The sequence below is a fragment of the Zeugodacus cucurbitae genome, chromosome 6, assembly GCF_028554725.1.
Source record: "Zeugodacus cucurbitae isolate PBARC_wt_2022May chromosome 6, idZeuCucr1.2, whole genome shotgun sequence".
NCBI lineage: Eukaryota > Metazoa > Arthropoda > Insecta > Diptera > Tephritidae > Zeugodacus > Zeugodacus cucurbitae.
Genome location: NC_071671.1, coordinates 15,599,728 through 15,615,626, shown reverse-complemented (window position 1 = coordinate 15,615,626; position 15,899 = coordinate 15,599,728). Strand labels below are relative to the sequence as shown.

Here is a 15,899-nt window from a genome sequence, read left to right as displayed (position 1 = left end):
TTGGAAACAACAGTTCTACTTTTTCCAGCCTGGATAAGGAAGCGAAGCGTATGGGTCTGGTGGTGAACGAGGACAAGACGAAATATCTCCTGTCATCAAACAAACAGTCAGCGTATTCGCGTCTTGGCTCCCACGTCACTGTTGACAGTCATAACTTTGAAGTTGTAGATAATTTCGTCTACCTGGGAACCAGCATTAACAGCAATAACAATGTCAGCCTGAAATCCAACGCAGAATCACTCTTGCCAACAGGTGCTACTATGGACTAAGTAGGCAATTGAAAAGTAAAGTCCTCTCTCGACGAACAAAAGCCAAACTCTACAAGTCCCTCATCATTCCCGTCCTACTTTACGGTGCAGAAGCGTGGACGATGTCAACATCCGATGAGACGGCACTAGGAGTTTACGAGAGAAAGGAATATTTATGGTCCCTTAAGAATTGGCAACGGCGAATACCGCAGACGATGGAACAATGAGTTGTATGTGTTATTCGACGACATAGACATAGTCCAGCGAATAAAAAAACAGCGGCTACGCTGGCTAGGTCATGTTGTTCGAATGGGTGAAAGTGCTCCAGCTCTGAAAGTATTCGATGCAGTACCCGCTGGTGGAAGCCGAGGAAGAGGGAGAGCTCCACTCCGATGGAAGGACCAGGTGGAGAGGGACCTGGCTTCGCTTGGTATAACCAATTGGCGCCAAACTGCCAGAAGGAGGGATACGTGGCGCGCTGTTTTGGACTCTGCTATAACCGCGGTGTCTACGCCAGTCAAGAAGAAGTAAGGCATCGTAAAGTTCAGTCCGGACCGAAGACATGAGATTATTCAAAATTCGTAGTATTCAAATTACAACCGCTCTTAAATCGGTAATCTTACAGTTTATCGATATAATTTTTAGATTAAATTGCGTGGTCTTTATTTGGAACCGAGGTTTGTCGTCATATCGGATCGACTATTTTATTCTTGTATATTAATACAAATGTAGAGCTGTTATGTTGGGACCTCTTATATTTTGAATCCTTAAATTAGAGATATAAGATTAGACGATGGTTGCTCCACCACTTAGTTATCCAGGTTTGGGAATGTTTTGTAGAAAAACCACTCAATTTACAATCTGATGATTTCAGATTAGAGCTCCTGTGTTTAAGTGGACAAAATCGAATTTTCTTAACAAATGAATACAAATAAGTATCGGTACTCTTCCAAAAAAAAATAATATTATTAAGAAAACATATTGGGTGTAAACTTCGAAACAGGCGTAGCTATCCTACCACTACCTAGTCGTGGCCTTTCCTTCATTTCCTTTAAAATATTATAACTACATCCATACAAACCTACATATTTACCTGTTCTCCGGTAAATATGTAGGCACGAAATTACAGCCGTCCTGCTTACGTTTATCCCAACCGACCGCCCATCTTAGTAGTGCCCTCTGCAGAAGCACACTCATAAAATTTCTTCGATGCTCAGCACACCTTTACGTCAAGTTCAGTTGCCTTAAGTGGTTTCGATGTCAGTCGTTGTCTTGTTGACTTTGGCTATTAACCTGTATCGTGAAGTGTAATTGCAAAGGCAAAAAAAGTGAAAAAATACTACAGTAGTGGAATATGGGACAGCTATGTTGCAACAATTACAACAACAACAGCCAGGGTGTGCTTAAATGTTGTTAATAAGTATTATGCAACCAACAATTACGAGTACCAATGAAGCGGAGGGTCGGCTTAAAAATAGTTGATATACATTCACATTAATGGTAGTTTTGTCAGATTTAAGAGCATTTCTTTTAAATGAAAATATTTAAAGATTTATATTAGAGAGAATCACGCAAAGTTCGAATGAATTTCATGTAATCAGTGAGGTCATGTTCGGTATGAGGCAGATAAAGGTGGTCCGACAGCCATTTTTTCCAAAGCGGATAAAAAATTGCCAATTGTCAATTAGACTTCCTATCAAATCTGGTGTTTCTGCAAGATATTTATATTATTTTGTGAGCGCAGCATTGTGGTCCACGTTTTGTGTGCCATTCATCAGGTTTAGTCAGAGTCAGCCTTATTTTTCATTGCTCAATGAATTTTTCCTCATTTGCAAGCTCTTTAAACATTTCAGCTTTGTATATTATTTATTTTACTCTGTTAATCCGTGCTTATTGTAATCTCATTTGTTTACGCGGAATGCTGTGGCAAACTCGTAACTTTTATCCACTCTTTTTTTAACCACTTTGTCAGTTCTCCGGAATCATTGCATTTGTTGAGTTTATTTTTCCACTAACAAAATGATCATTGCGCTAAAGCAATTTTTACAGCTGTTCGTAAGCTCTAACCAACGGCAAGGATAACAATAGTATTGTAATACTATTATTCCTTCAGTTCGTCAATGCGGCTTAAGGCGGTGGTCTGTGGAATGTCGGTGACAACTGGTTGTGTAAACAGTTATTCATTCACAAGCTTTGTGTCCAGTTTTACACGCGGGGTTCATTTGATTTGCTTAATTTATTTATGTCATGGTTGTTGCTTTCTGCTTTTAGTATTATGTTTATGTTCTGTATTTATCTCTATGTTCAGTATACGGCTGTAAGCCTAGCCGTATCCTGTAAAAAATCCTGTAAGAAAGTTTAAATCAGATTTTGCTTTTTTAGTAGAAAGAAGTGATATTCGAATCAAAGAAAAGCTTTATTCGATTAGCCACAATTTGGATGTGGCGGGAAAACCTTAAACTAACTACTTTTGGTTTTCTTTTAGTTTGAATCGACAAAAGTACGGGATTTCAAAATGGAGTGATCGCAAGAAACAAACACGGAGTCTAAATGATGTACATATATGTGTAGTCCATTATTTTTTACTTTTTACTTACAAAGTATACATTATAACGGTTAGATGTTTATGTATATGTTAGTGCAACAGCAATGTTGGGTTTTGCTAGCTGTTTCTAGCGGACACGAGAAGTGTGAAGTAATACGTTCTTGTGGCTTGCAGAGCTAATGCATGCGCTATTTTTTTTTTTTTTGGTTTCTTTTGCGTCCTAGAAACAGCATTTACAGAATAACGTGCATAACGTTACACAGATGAGTACAAAAGAAACATAAATGACTCACTCACACACGCGCAACAAGTTTTTTCAGTTCCAATGTGAAGTAAACTGCGTTCTGCTGCCATAAAACAAACAAAATGTTGCATGAATGTTGCTTACATTCTTACACAAAAGAAATGTCTAAGAACAATGAAGAAGACAACTACAACAAACAGCTGCACACATTTCTTTGCAACAGGGGAAGAATAAGAAGACTCCACAAAAAGTTTAATTAAACTGAAACGCAGATGTGGAAAATACACATGCCCAAGTGTGTTCGTGAGTGTGTGGATAAATCTTTCTTTCGCACCAGTGCCTTAAGTGTTGCATACATTTGCAATCTTTTTAAATATTTTGTAATGGAAAGCAATTTTCACAAAGCGAAATTAAATTGTCATTTACTTGCACGCTTGTACCAAGCACATGTGATATAAAATAATAAAGTATTTTTTTATTGCAAAAACGAAAATAAATTGTTTTAATAGTATAGAGAAAGTATATACATATATAGGGTTGTAAATATTTGCCGTGAGAAGACAAACAGAGTGCAAAAGAGTTAAAATAAATGGAATGAAAGATATTAATGAAAAGCTCAGTACAACTCCTTATTCAATGTGCTACTATTTTTCCTAAAAGTATGACATTCTAAATCCTTTAAAATTATGTTTAATAAAATCAGCCAAATTATCAAAGCCTCAATAATCATTTTTGTGCCCGCTACTATATATTAAAGGAATATTAACACCACACATAACTGCAAATGATTTCTTTGTTCACGATAAAACTCTAGTGAGCTGCCGCTTTTCTGCATTTTTCACATTTCGATATCATTCCCTTCTTCGCTCTTTTCTTTTGCACTTCTATTCTCTTTTTATACGAAATATTGCATGGATGGCAGCTTAGAGATACATATACATATATTGTATAAATATGTATAAGTGATTTTGCGTGTGTGCATATCTGTTGCACATCTCAGCTGACGAGGCGTAAATACTTTCTTTCTTACTCCTACTGCATATACTTATGTACGCGCTTAACGGTACGAAAAATGTGGGTTTTTGTCTTTCAAATTTGTAATAAGTTCTGCTTAAATGTTAATCCATGTAATATTTATTATCTCAAGTCAATAAGTGGGATTATTACTAGTTTGGGTAAGTCAGAGTGAGTTAGACACTGCGTATGAGCAACATGTGAGTTGGTTAGAAGAGGGAGAAGAGTTTGCTGCATAGATTTGTGGCTGAAATTTCATATTTTTCTGTTAAATTCTTAATAAATTCATAAGTGATAAGCTGTTATATAATTCTAAATAATTCATTTATTGTGAATTCTTTATGATATAAAACGGAGTTTAGACATATTTTACATTTTTTTAATGTTTACTTTTTAGTTTTTCTACAAATTTTCAATTGCTGTATTTGCTTTAAAAATCCACCTTTAGCCACAGCTTAGTTGCTTACAGATGTCGTTCGCGGCATTTCTTGAGTAGGACTGAGTTCATAGAAATCTTTAGAGCATCTATGGATAAAGTACATGCAGCCAGCAAATACAACTGAAATGAAAATAATCCAAAGTTAAAGTATATTTATTATTAACTAAAAACATGTTTAAAAAAATTAAAATGATTAAATACATTTAAAACTAACCAGTCCTATAAATTCTAGCATACAATGAAAAAACAATAGTTTATATTAGGTCCAAAGTGTATTCAACAAAGTGAACTAAGTATATGATATTTCATTTTTTTACCCGAATTTGACATGTTTGTTGCCATTGATTTAACCCTTACATTTATTCAAAAATTCAAATTTTGAAATTCAAAAGTAAACAAATTTCAAACCAAAAAAAAAAATTTAAATGTATAAAAGAAAATTCCGAATACTTTCTGCTTATGCAAAACAACTCATAGAAACAATTTACCAATGTTTTGAGCTCCAACTGGCAAATTGCAAACAGTTTTATCAATATATATTATATTGTTCAAGATAAGAAAGACGGGTTAATGTAAAAAAATACATGAATTGTTTACTATTTTATTGTCAAAAACGGGTATGTCAAATACATAGTTCACTTTGTTGAATACATTTTGATTAGGTCTGCAACTTTATTAAGTTTGGGATGCAAACAGATCTCTACAAATATTTTGTAGGGTTAATGTTGACACAAATGTCCAAGAACGATATACAACGATTTAATCGACCAGTGCTTGACCCTAGAGAAAAGTGACATTTTTCAGTTGAGAATAAGTTTGGGATGCAAACAGATCTCTACAAATATTTTGTTGGGTTAATGTTGACACAATAGTCCAAGTTCGACATAAAAAAATCGATTTAATCGACCAGTGCTTGACCCTAGAGACGTCTATTGGAAAACGGCCGAAGCAAAATTGTAGACCTAATACGTGAACATGGGAAAACATTATTATTTTTCTTTAGTATGCAAATCAACTAGTACTCACTCGTGCAGCAAAAATTTACAATCATAAGCAAATGAAATTCAGTAGTGATGAATACAAAAAGGCAATGGAGGAATAAATCACCCACAATGTAGCATACAATAACGGCAAATGCGGGCAAAAAGAAAGAATATAAATTCTGCAAAAAAACAGTAAAAGATAATTTTTATATTTTTGCAACGAAAATCACATATCGCTCATTTACATGAATAGTGTCATAACTCAAAAAACAAGATTTTTCAGTTGAGTATGCAGAAGTTTGCGCAATTTCATGGACGATGATAATTGTATAAATGATGATGATTGTATAAAAATTTCATTCCGATGCAGAATTAGTTATATTTTTTTTACGAAATAATGACATATTTTGTGTTAGAACGATATATGCGAGAAGGGAATTAAGTTTTTCGTATTGCTTCTTTCAGCAAAAACTACACATTTGACTTATGACGGTGAAATTGATTTATATTTTTCACAAATAACGACATAATTCAAAGTGGGTAACATTTATTCCCAAGAAAAAGCATTAGTACACTCTATTTGGTCAATTTAAGCTCAACATTGTATTTAATATATTACAGACCACAAGATTTGTCAATAAACTGATGGCATTTTTCTACATTTGCTAAATAAAGACAATTGAAAACTTGAAATCGCTCTCCTGAAAAATCGACTTTTTTGAATTGTGACACTATGCATATAAATGAGCGATGTGTACATATATATGTAGTATAATATTACCTCACAGAGTCCTGCGAAGAGGAAAAAACCTGCCATGAAAGCGGTCAAATTCGAAATGAAAGTGAACCATAAATATGTCGTGGGTTCTGCATAAGCTGTAATTAGTAATAAAACAAAAAATACTTTTAACATACAAAATTAGAAATAAATGTGGAGTAACACTTCTTTCTTCTGACGCGTATTGATTTTCAGCAAATACTTTCGAAGGATTAAAAATTGTTTCATCTCATTAATTTAATTTATTTGAATTTTATTCAAGAATTCTCTTACACCCACCACTAATCTGCACTTTTAGGTAATACGAACGCGGATATTGATTTAGCGCAAAGAAGGACATAAAGAAAGTCTTCGCACAAAACACCAAGACTATCACAATCGCCACAAATCTGTCACCTTTAAACATTTTCGTATTTTGCTTATATATTTTTTACATTTATAAGAAATTACGAAATGACATGAAAATAGAAACATTACTGGGCAACACAGAACTTTTAGAGCTTTTCATATTTGCCGAAAAATTTAAGTCTCAAAAAATATTTTCATGTAAGCGGGCTTCAAAAGAATACTCATTTATCAAGAGGAGCATAATAAGTTACATAAAATTCTATGTAAGTTTACACAACGCCGATTTTGAAACTTATAAACCTTCTGAAGTCCCTCGTTTTCTATTTGAGCTCAAGTAGTATATACGCGATTTTAAAATGTCAGATTTTATGACGTTAAAATGACAATTATAATTTAAATTAGGTATAAATTAACAAACGTAGATTTCACTATTTTGAGTAGATTAACCATTTGTTTCGAACAGTTCAATGTGTTACCCAAAATTGTCACAGAAAAGCAATGACAAACACTTTTACTGGTTTAACTGTGTAATATTAGAAGCAGTCCTGTCTAAGCCATACGACCTTTTAAGAGCATACACATCCAACTGATAGCACATGTAAATGGCTTACAAAAGATTTTTAGCAACTACAAAAGCCTTTTTCTCACTCTCCAAACTCGCCGCCACAGCCTTGTGCTCACCATGCGCTTGTTCATTGCTCCACCATGCCTGTTCTTTCAAAAACTTGTGAGTTTCAATTGTACTTAAAACTTGTACTTGGTACAAAAAATTTTATAGCCCAAATAAGTACGCAAGTGTAATCTCAAGCCATCTTCTAGGGACTTTATAAAGTTGATTTTAAGTACACATGACAACTAATTTCATGTATTTGTGCGTGGGTGTGGTTAAATCAGCAATTTAATTACGGTACATTTTTGTCTGGCTGTCAGTGAGATAAATTCGTTTTTATTATCATCACATGCTGCCAAAATTATGACGAATAGCTGCCACAGATTCAACTAAATAAATCGTTGTAATTTATTTGCTTGATGTTTATCGTTATATGCCTACAAATATAGTATACCATACATATGCATATGGGTATGAACAAAAAGAAACAAGTAAGGAAGGGCTAAGTTCGGGTGTAACCGAACATTTTATACTCTCGAAATTTATTTATTTAACTTTATTTATATTAATAATATACAATTTGACCCACATATTCGTCATATATAGTGCATAAAGTCCATTGAAAGTTGGAAACCATAATATTAGGTTAGAAGCACCGAGACCCTCGTGTTCGATATATGGGGCCTTAAAAACCTATGGTCCGATTTCGGCGATTTTTAGAATGGGGCTGCCACACTATAAACATAGTATTTGTGCAAAGTTCTGCGCCGATATCTTCACTAGTGCTTACTTTATATATTGTAAAGTAAACGATTCAGATCGTCGTCAAAGTTTTGGTATATAGGAAATAGGCGTGGTTGTGAAGCGATTTGGCCTATTTTCACAACATATCATTGGGATGCAAGGAAACTATTACAAACCAAGTTTCATTGAAATAGGTCGAGTAGTTCCTGAGATATGGTGGGCAACGCCACGCCCATTTTCCAGTTTGTAAAAAAATCTGAGTGCAGCTTTCATCTGCCATTTCTTGTATGAAATTTAGTGTTTCTGACGTTTTTCGTTAATGAGTTAACCTAGTTTTAGTAATTTTCAACCTAACTTTTGTATGGGAGGTGGGCGTGATTATAATCCGATTTCTTTAATTTTTGGACTGTATTAGGAAGTGGCTAAAAAAAACGACTGCAGAAAGTTTGGTTTATATAGCTCTATTGGTTTGCGAGATATATACAAAAAACCTATTTGGGGGTGGGGTCACGCCCACTTCCCCAAAATATATATATCCAAATATGCCCCTTCATAGTGCGATCCTTCATATCAAATATTATTTCCATAGCTTTATTTATGGCTTAGTTATGGCACTTTATGTGTTTTCGGTTTTCGCCATTTTGTGGGCGTGGCAGTGGTCCGATTTTGCTCATTTTCGAAAGCAACCTTCCTATGGTGCCAAGAAATAAGTGTGCCAAGTTTCATCAAGATATCTTAATTTTTACTCAAGTTACAGCTTGCACAGACGGACGGACGGACAGACAGACATTCGGATTTGAACTCCAATCTTCACCCTGATCACTTTGGTATATATAACCCTTTATCTAACTCGTTTAATTTTCGGTTATGTGAACAAAACTATAATGCTCTCTTTAGCAACTTTTGTTGCGAGAGTATAAAAATCTGTGTCAACTGTAAATTCAAAGCCTAGGGGAGAAAAAACGTGTAGACTTTTCATAAAATTTTCTCTTAGAAATCCTAAAAGGACTGTCATGTAGAAAAAAAATTGAAATCAACCGAAAAAGCCCTATACACCTCGTGGTATCTGTAGCTTCTGCTGCCTTTTGAGTTTTTTTAAGCCACTTTAGTTCAAGGATCTAATTTCATTTTCTTAATTTTATTCCACGTATTCAAATTTTATTATGACTTCATAGTTGTTGTTGCAACTCTCAAATAATTTTTGAAACGCGTCTGAATTGACAGTCACTGACCGTTTGAAAAATGGTGGTATTTTACAATTAACAGACTTCTTCGTTAAAAATGGTTTGGTATCAAAAAATGTTTACCATTAGATTAACTTATGTCTATCATGTTTTAATTTTACTGCCTGTTAAATTTAAATGAATTTGCATGCTGGTTCTATATATGTGTACATTTATACATATTCACAAAGTTTAGCTGACATTTGTTTATACACGCTGTTGATTTTATATACTTATGCAAGAAAAACTTTTTTTTAATGTTTGAAACTTGTCTTAGAGCAGATATAAATAAATGTTAACATAAATAAATTCTAGATAATAGGTTCACATAATTATTTGGTGATAATAAAGAATGCGGCTACATATAAGACTTTAATGTGACCTCCGAAGTAATGGCTTGTGTGCTGGTGAATAGAACACGGTGAATATCTTATCTTGTCAAAGATCGCTCATGTTGAGTTTTACAAACCAAATAATAAACGAAAATAATTAATATCAAAAAATATAACCGAGCTTTCTGGTAGAGGACAAAAAATTCCCAATGAAAGCAACAACAATTTGTAATTAAATTCCGATTGTAAATTAGATTTCTAAGTATAAAATATTACCATGAGAAGAGAGAGAGGGAGAACAAATGCATGTACTAGGTGGTCCACGTGCTGCAGTGCGTTAATCATAATATTATCGATGTCAACAAAGCGAAATAAAATATGGAAAACAGAAAATAGGAAATATACAAACAAACTTATTAATAAAAGCCAGAGAAACTTTTGTAATAAACAGCTTGAAAGGGTGGAGTGCAGAAATATACTGATTATATATGGCTCGTGCGCATAAAACACAAGCAAGCGTCCCCACTGAGTATGAAAGGGCATCAAAACTTGTATACTTATAAGTATGTGTGCTTGTGTAAAAAGAGGAAGCAGGGTTGTAATACTCTGCCCAGTCTCAAGTGAAAATAAATACTCGTACATTAGACTACATTCCACATCCTGCATAGTGAAGAATTTAAGGTGATTCCACTGGGTATAGTAGCATTTGTAGCGTATTTGCTCTAGCGCAAATGTCATGTTAAAAAATGAAGCTGGTTGTACTGGTTTGATAAGCGTGAAATAAATGGCACAAACTTTTTATATTAGCAATATACTTAATGTAGGGTGACATTAAGGAAGCGAATTTAGGATGAATAATCACATTGATGCGATAACACAATAAACTGCTTCTAAAAAGTTAAAAAATAAAAAGGGTGGCAGTAGGACATTATAGTTAAAAATTGGTTCCTTTTATTTCGTCAGTTTCTATTTCATTACATTCACTCCTTGTTGGTTTTCTTTACAATAACGGCGCGATAGTAACGTTTCACATTTAGTTGAGCGAAAAGCTTTGATTCTCAAACCCATTATGTTGTGCATGGGCATTACATACAGCACCCTTCCATATTTTGCACATGCCGTATTTGTAAATGTTTTTGTGTAATGATTAGGTACTTTGAGCGATAACAAGTAAAATGGAAACAAAAATATCAATGAATATGAATGAATTCCCAACATAGCCTCATAATTATCATTTGGTGCATAGTTGCTCATACGCCTTGTACATCCAATTTACTTTTACCAATTAACATTGCAATGACACTATTATTCGTTCTTTTTGAAATTGTTGTCAATGCCATTTGCTTGAATGCTTATTGCTTAACCCGCACGCTGATAAGCTTTGCGCTCTGGTTTGGTTTTTGTTTCATCTGTAACAAAATTAATGTGTGGTGAAGCGTTGTTATACACTTTATCAGGGGGAAATGAAGCGAAAGTGTAGTGCTTCGAAATTTTTGGTGGGCTATAAGAGTTGATAGCAACTGGTCGAAATTTGTTAACCACTGTGTACTTGACAATTATTATTATACTATAATTATTTACTATATATGTAGGCGGGCTTATTAAAATCTATGCATTCTCTTATAAAGTACAAAGTATGTATTAAACCTTGTACTCTGATCTAAGTCGTCAATTATCCACCTTATGTTTTGAGAACAAATTTAACATTTAACATTTTGTTTCAGTAGAGCTTCTTATAAAAGTAATAATTCTGTTGGTGTAATCTTCAATATTTTACGTGGGCTTAACATTTCCTATGCAGGAAAAAAGTGAACGTAACAGAGAATTAATATGCAATTGAATCTGAATTATAGTTTTGCTGCCTTGTGTTTTAATTTTTACATTTATTCTTCCAAAAAATGAGGGATTAATGTCTATACTATTTTTTTAATTTTGTATATAAGTTGAGGCCACGTCACACTGTTGATGATCGCACCCATGGGTACTTATTTCCTTGCTACCAACGCATATCATATGCTACATATAAATGTTATTGCGTGCTTTTAGGCGTTGCAGCCTTGTTATATACACATGTGTTTTTGCTACTGCTGGCATTATGTCAGCATTGTTGATTGTTTCATCCACCGCTGCTGCTGATGACGCTGTAAATTTGTCAATGTCATGCTGTCTTATACTCCGCTCAGCGGAAACTCTTCTGCACTTAGAGGAGGTTTTTGTTTCGGGTTGTCATAGCATAAATATTTAATTACCTCGAAATACTGTAACGCTAAACCGGAGGTTTTATATAATGAATGAATGAATGAAAAGAGTGTGCGAGTTTGGATGAGAAAAACGGAATGTATGTATATGCTCTTGCGATATTTAAATACAAATTGATTGTGCGCGATTTGTGTAAAACTAAAAGCATTTGTAAATTAGAAATATTATGCGCATCGCATTACTCAATTAACTTATGTCATAATTAGTAAAATGACATAAAATTAATTAGAGAAAGGAGCTCTTGGCATAGATTATGATTGGAACTCAGGTGATTTGATGCCTTAAGTTAGGATTAATGTCATATTAGTATTTTCAGTTTTTTTAATTTCAATATATAGAACGTACTTAATAACAAGTAAGGAAGGGCTAAGTTCGGATGTAACCGAACATTTTATACTCTCGCAATTGATTGAAGAAATTTTATTTATATAACCCACAAATTTATATAACCCATAAATTCGGCATAAAGTTTAATAGAATAACGAAAACTGTCATATATAGATATGAGGGCTGAGGAATCCGATTTCATTCATTTTCACCAGCAAGGTGCACTATATCCAAGATTATACGCTCACTTAATTTTGCTAAGTATATATGCCCCACGCCCAAATCGGTTATTTGTACATATCTCGCAAACCAATAGAGCTATATAAACCAAACTTTTTTTTAGCCACTTCCTAATACAGTCCAAAAATGAAAGAAATCGGATAATAACCACGCCCACCTCCCATACAAAAGTTAGGTTGAAAATTACTAAAAGTGGGTTAACTCACTAACGAAAAACGTCACAAACACTAAATTTCACATAAGAAATGGCAGATGAAAGCTGCACTCAGATTTTTTTACAAAATGGAAAATGAACGTGGCGTCGCCCACTTATGGGTCAAAAGCCATATCTCAGGAACTACTCGACCGATTTCAATGAAACTTGGTTTGTAATAGTTTCCTTACATCCCAATGATATGTTGTGAAAATAGGCTAAATCGCTTCACAACCACGCCTACTTCCTATATACCAGAACTTTGAGGACGATCTGAATCGTTTACTTTACAATATATAAAGTAAACACTAGTGAAGATATCGGTGCAGAACTTTGCACAAATATTATGTTAATAGTGTAGCAGCCCCATTCTAAAAATCGCCGAAATCGGACCATAGGTTTTTAAGACCCCATATATCGAACACGAGGACCTCGGTGCTTCTAACCTAATATTATGGTTTCCAACTTTCAATGGACTTTATACAATATATATGACGAATATGTGGGTCAAATTGTGTATTATATAATAAAATAAAGTTAAATAAATAAATTGCGAGAGTATAAAATGTTCGGTTACACCCGAACTTAGCCCTTCCTTACTTGTTCAGTATAGAATTTATCTATAATACTTGTGTAACGAAGCGAGTGCATAGGTGAGTGCAAATATAACGTTTTGTTCTTATGCAGCCTCAGCATAACCTAAAAGCTCATCTGAAAGTGAATGCAACTTTTATGCGAGCGGGTTGTTTCTTTCACTCAAAATAAACATATTTGTTTGTCTGTGTAGGAGAGTGTGTATGCGTGGCATGTGCGAAATAAAATCTTAGTGGATAACATAAATTTGAAGAATAAATGCTGGAGATACTTTTACACACACGAATAAGCATTAACACTGAACACATGCAGGGTCAGACTTGTGTGTAAGAGTAATAAAAGTGTATTGTTTTTGTTGTTGTTCATGCTTTGTTGGTTTACGTAGATTACGTTGGCATACCGTGCGGTTCACCGCAAAGATGAAAGGTAAAAGTTTTCACCGCACTGCATGTTTTTATTATTATTGTTTTGCAAGGTTTTTGTTGTTGAGCAGTGAATGCAAAGTAGAAAGATGAAATGGAAAGCATTTTAATTTAGCAGGACTCTAGTGGTTATGGTTGGTGCTTAATAGTTACTTCGAGATTTCTGTAAGAATTTTTATTTTATTTTTTCATATGTGAATGTGCAACTGTATGTGAGAGTTCACATTAGGATGTGGATAAAATATTTATTCTGCAAAAAGAAATAATTTCTTGCTAGTTATTATCTCTGAAGAACATATCCTCTGATTAATGCGATATCTTCATTATTGTAGAAGTGTGAACTTGCCCAGGTATCCGAAAACTGAAATATCCACTGTTTAACTTGTAACACTTGTAACTAAAGCAAACCGTAAATGTAAGTCGGCCATTCATTGCAAATGCACTCAAATAACTGGCAGTGCAATTCAGTGAAATACAGTTTCCGTCTACATTTTTAATGTCTAATCATTGGCACAAATTCATTCACATGCTAGGCTCATTGAATTTCATTTCTGTTGCAAGCAATACGATTTAGAAATTTGTCTCACATGACAGCAAATTATAGCTGAGTTTAGTTCTTACTACTGTTGTTGTTGGGTTTTAGAGTCCTCTTGATACACATTTTCTGCATTGATTGAAGTTACCAACGAAAGTCCCTTGTACCAGTAGACAATTGACAATATATACATCACTGAGCTGCAATTCCATTCAATGACCTCACGCATGCAGTTGCAAAAATACATACATGAAATCGTACTGTACGGACTTTTACAAGCCTTTGAATTTTGCTTCCAAGGTAGTGCATTGAAACTTTGATTCCTTGTGTGATATGCTGTTAGCCAAGGGTTTGATTTCGAGGGGACCAGAGGGAGTTCAGTATGTGAGTTGAGGTCTACTATGTTGTATATAGTAATATAGTATATACTTGGTTATACTTTAAGTTGAAGAGAGAAATATTTCTTTAACCTGCTATCTATTTATAATGAAATATTCCACTTGTTTTGTTTTTAATTTTTCTCGATTAAATTATTTAACAGGTTAAAGATATTTCAAAAATATTTCGACTGAATAATATACATTAATCATCAATCATATTCTTCTTCTTCTTGACTGGCGTAGACACCGCTTACGCGGTTATAGCCGAGTCTAAAACAGCGCGCCACGTATCCCTCCTTCTGGCAGTTTGGCGCCAATTGGTTATTCCAAGCGAAGCCAGGTTCCTCTCCACCTGGTCCTTCCATCGGAGTGGAGGTCTCCCTCTTCCTCGGCTTCCACCAGCGGGTACTGCATCGAATACTTTCAGAGCTGGAGCACTTTCATCCATTCGAACATGACCTAGCCAGCGTAGCCGCTGTTTTTTTATTCGCTGGACTATGTCTATGTCGTCGAATAACACATACGGCTCATCGTTCCATCGTCTGCGGTATTCGCCGTTGCCAATTCTTAAGGGACCATAAATCTTCCGCAAAACCTTTCTCTCGAAAACTCCTAGTGCCGTCTCATCGGATGTTGACATCGTCCACGCTTCTGCACCGTAAAGTAGGACGGGAATGATGAGAGACTTGTAGAGTTTGGTTTTTGTTCGTCGAGAGAGGACTTTACTTTTCAATTGCCTACTTAGTCCATAGTAGCACCTGTTGGCAAGAGTGATTCTGCGTTGGATTTCCAGGCTGACATTGTTATTGCTGTTAATGCTGGTTCCCAGGTAGACGAAATTATCTACAACTTCAAAGTTATGACTGTCAACAGTGACGTGGGAGCCAAGACGCGAATGCGCTGACTGTTTGTTTGATGACAGGAGATATTTCGTCTTGTCCTCGTTCACCACCATACCCATACGCTTCGCTTCCTTATCCAGTCTGGAGAAAGCAGAACTAACGGCGCGGGTGTTGTTTCCAATGATATCGATATCATCGGCGTACGCCAGTAGCTGTACACTCTTGTAGAAGATTGTACCTTCTCTATTTAGCTCTGCAGCTCTTATAATTTTCTCCAGCATCAAGTTAAAGAAGTCGCACGATAGTGAGTCACCTTGTCTGAAATCTCGTCTGGTATCGAACGGCTCGGAGAGGTCCTTCCCGATCCTGACGGAGCTTTTGGTGTTGCTCAACGTCAGCTTACACACCCGTATTAGTTTTGCGGGGATACCAAATTCAGACATCGCGGCATAAAGGCAGCTCCTTTTCGTGCTGTCGAAAGCAGCTTTAAAATCGACAAAAAGGTGATGTGTGTCGATCCTATTTTCACGGGTCTTTTCCAAGATTTAGGCGCATGGTGAATATCTCGTCGGTTGTTGATTTTCCAGGTCTAAAGCCAC

The 15,899-nt window shown here is 35.0% G+C and overlaps 1 protein-coding gene across 2 annotated transcripts; it reads right to left on the bottom strand.

Annotated features, from left to right (window-relative positions):
* Positions 1–4,382: 4,382 nt before the first annotated feature.
* Positions 4,383–6,757, bottom strand: LOC114804107 (uncharacterized). Of its 2 annotated transcripts, XM_054233093.1 has the most exons (4): positions 6,531–6,737; positions 6,255–6,349; positions 5,517–5,652; positions 4,383–4,610 (listed from the first exon to the last, which is right to left on the bottom strand). In XM_054233093.1, the coding sequence occupies exons 1-4, from the start codon at positions 6,655–6,657 to the stop codon at positions 4,507–4,509; spliced, it is 462 nt and encodes a 153-aa protein (XP_054089068.1). In that variant the 5' UTR covers positions 6,658–6,737; the 3' UTR covers positions 4,383–4,506. The 2 variants fall into 2 exon arrangements, with proteins under 2 accessions (XP_054089068.1, XP_054089069.1); XM_054233094.1 differs by lacking the exon at positions 5,517–5,652 and having other exon boundaries at positions 4,491–4,610; positions 6,531–6,757.
* Positions 6,758–15,899: the final 9,142 nt, after the last annotated feature.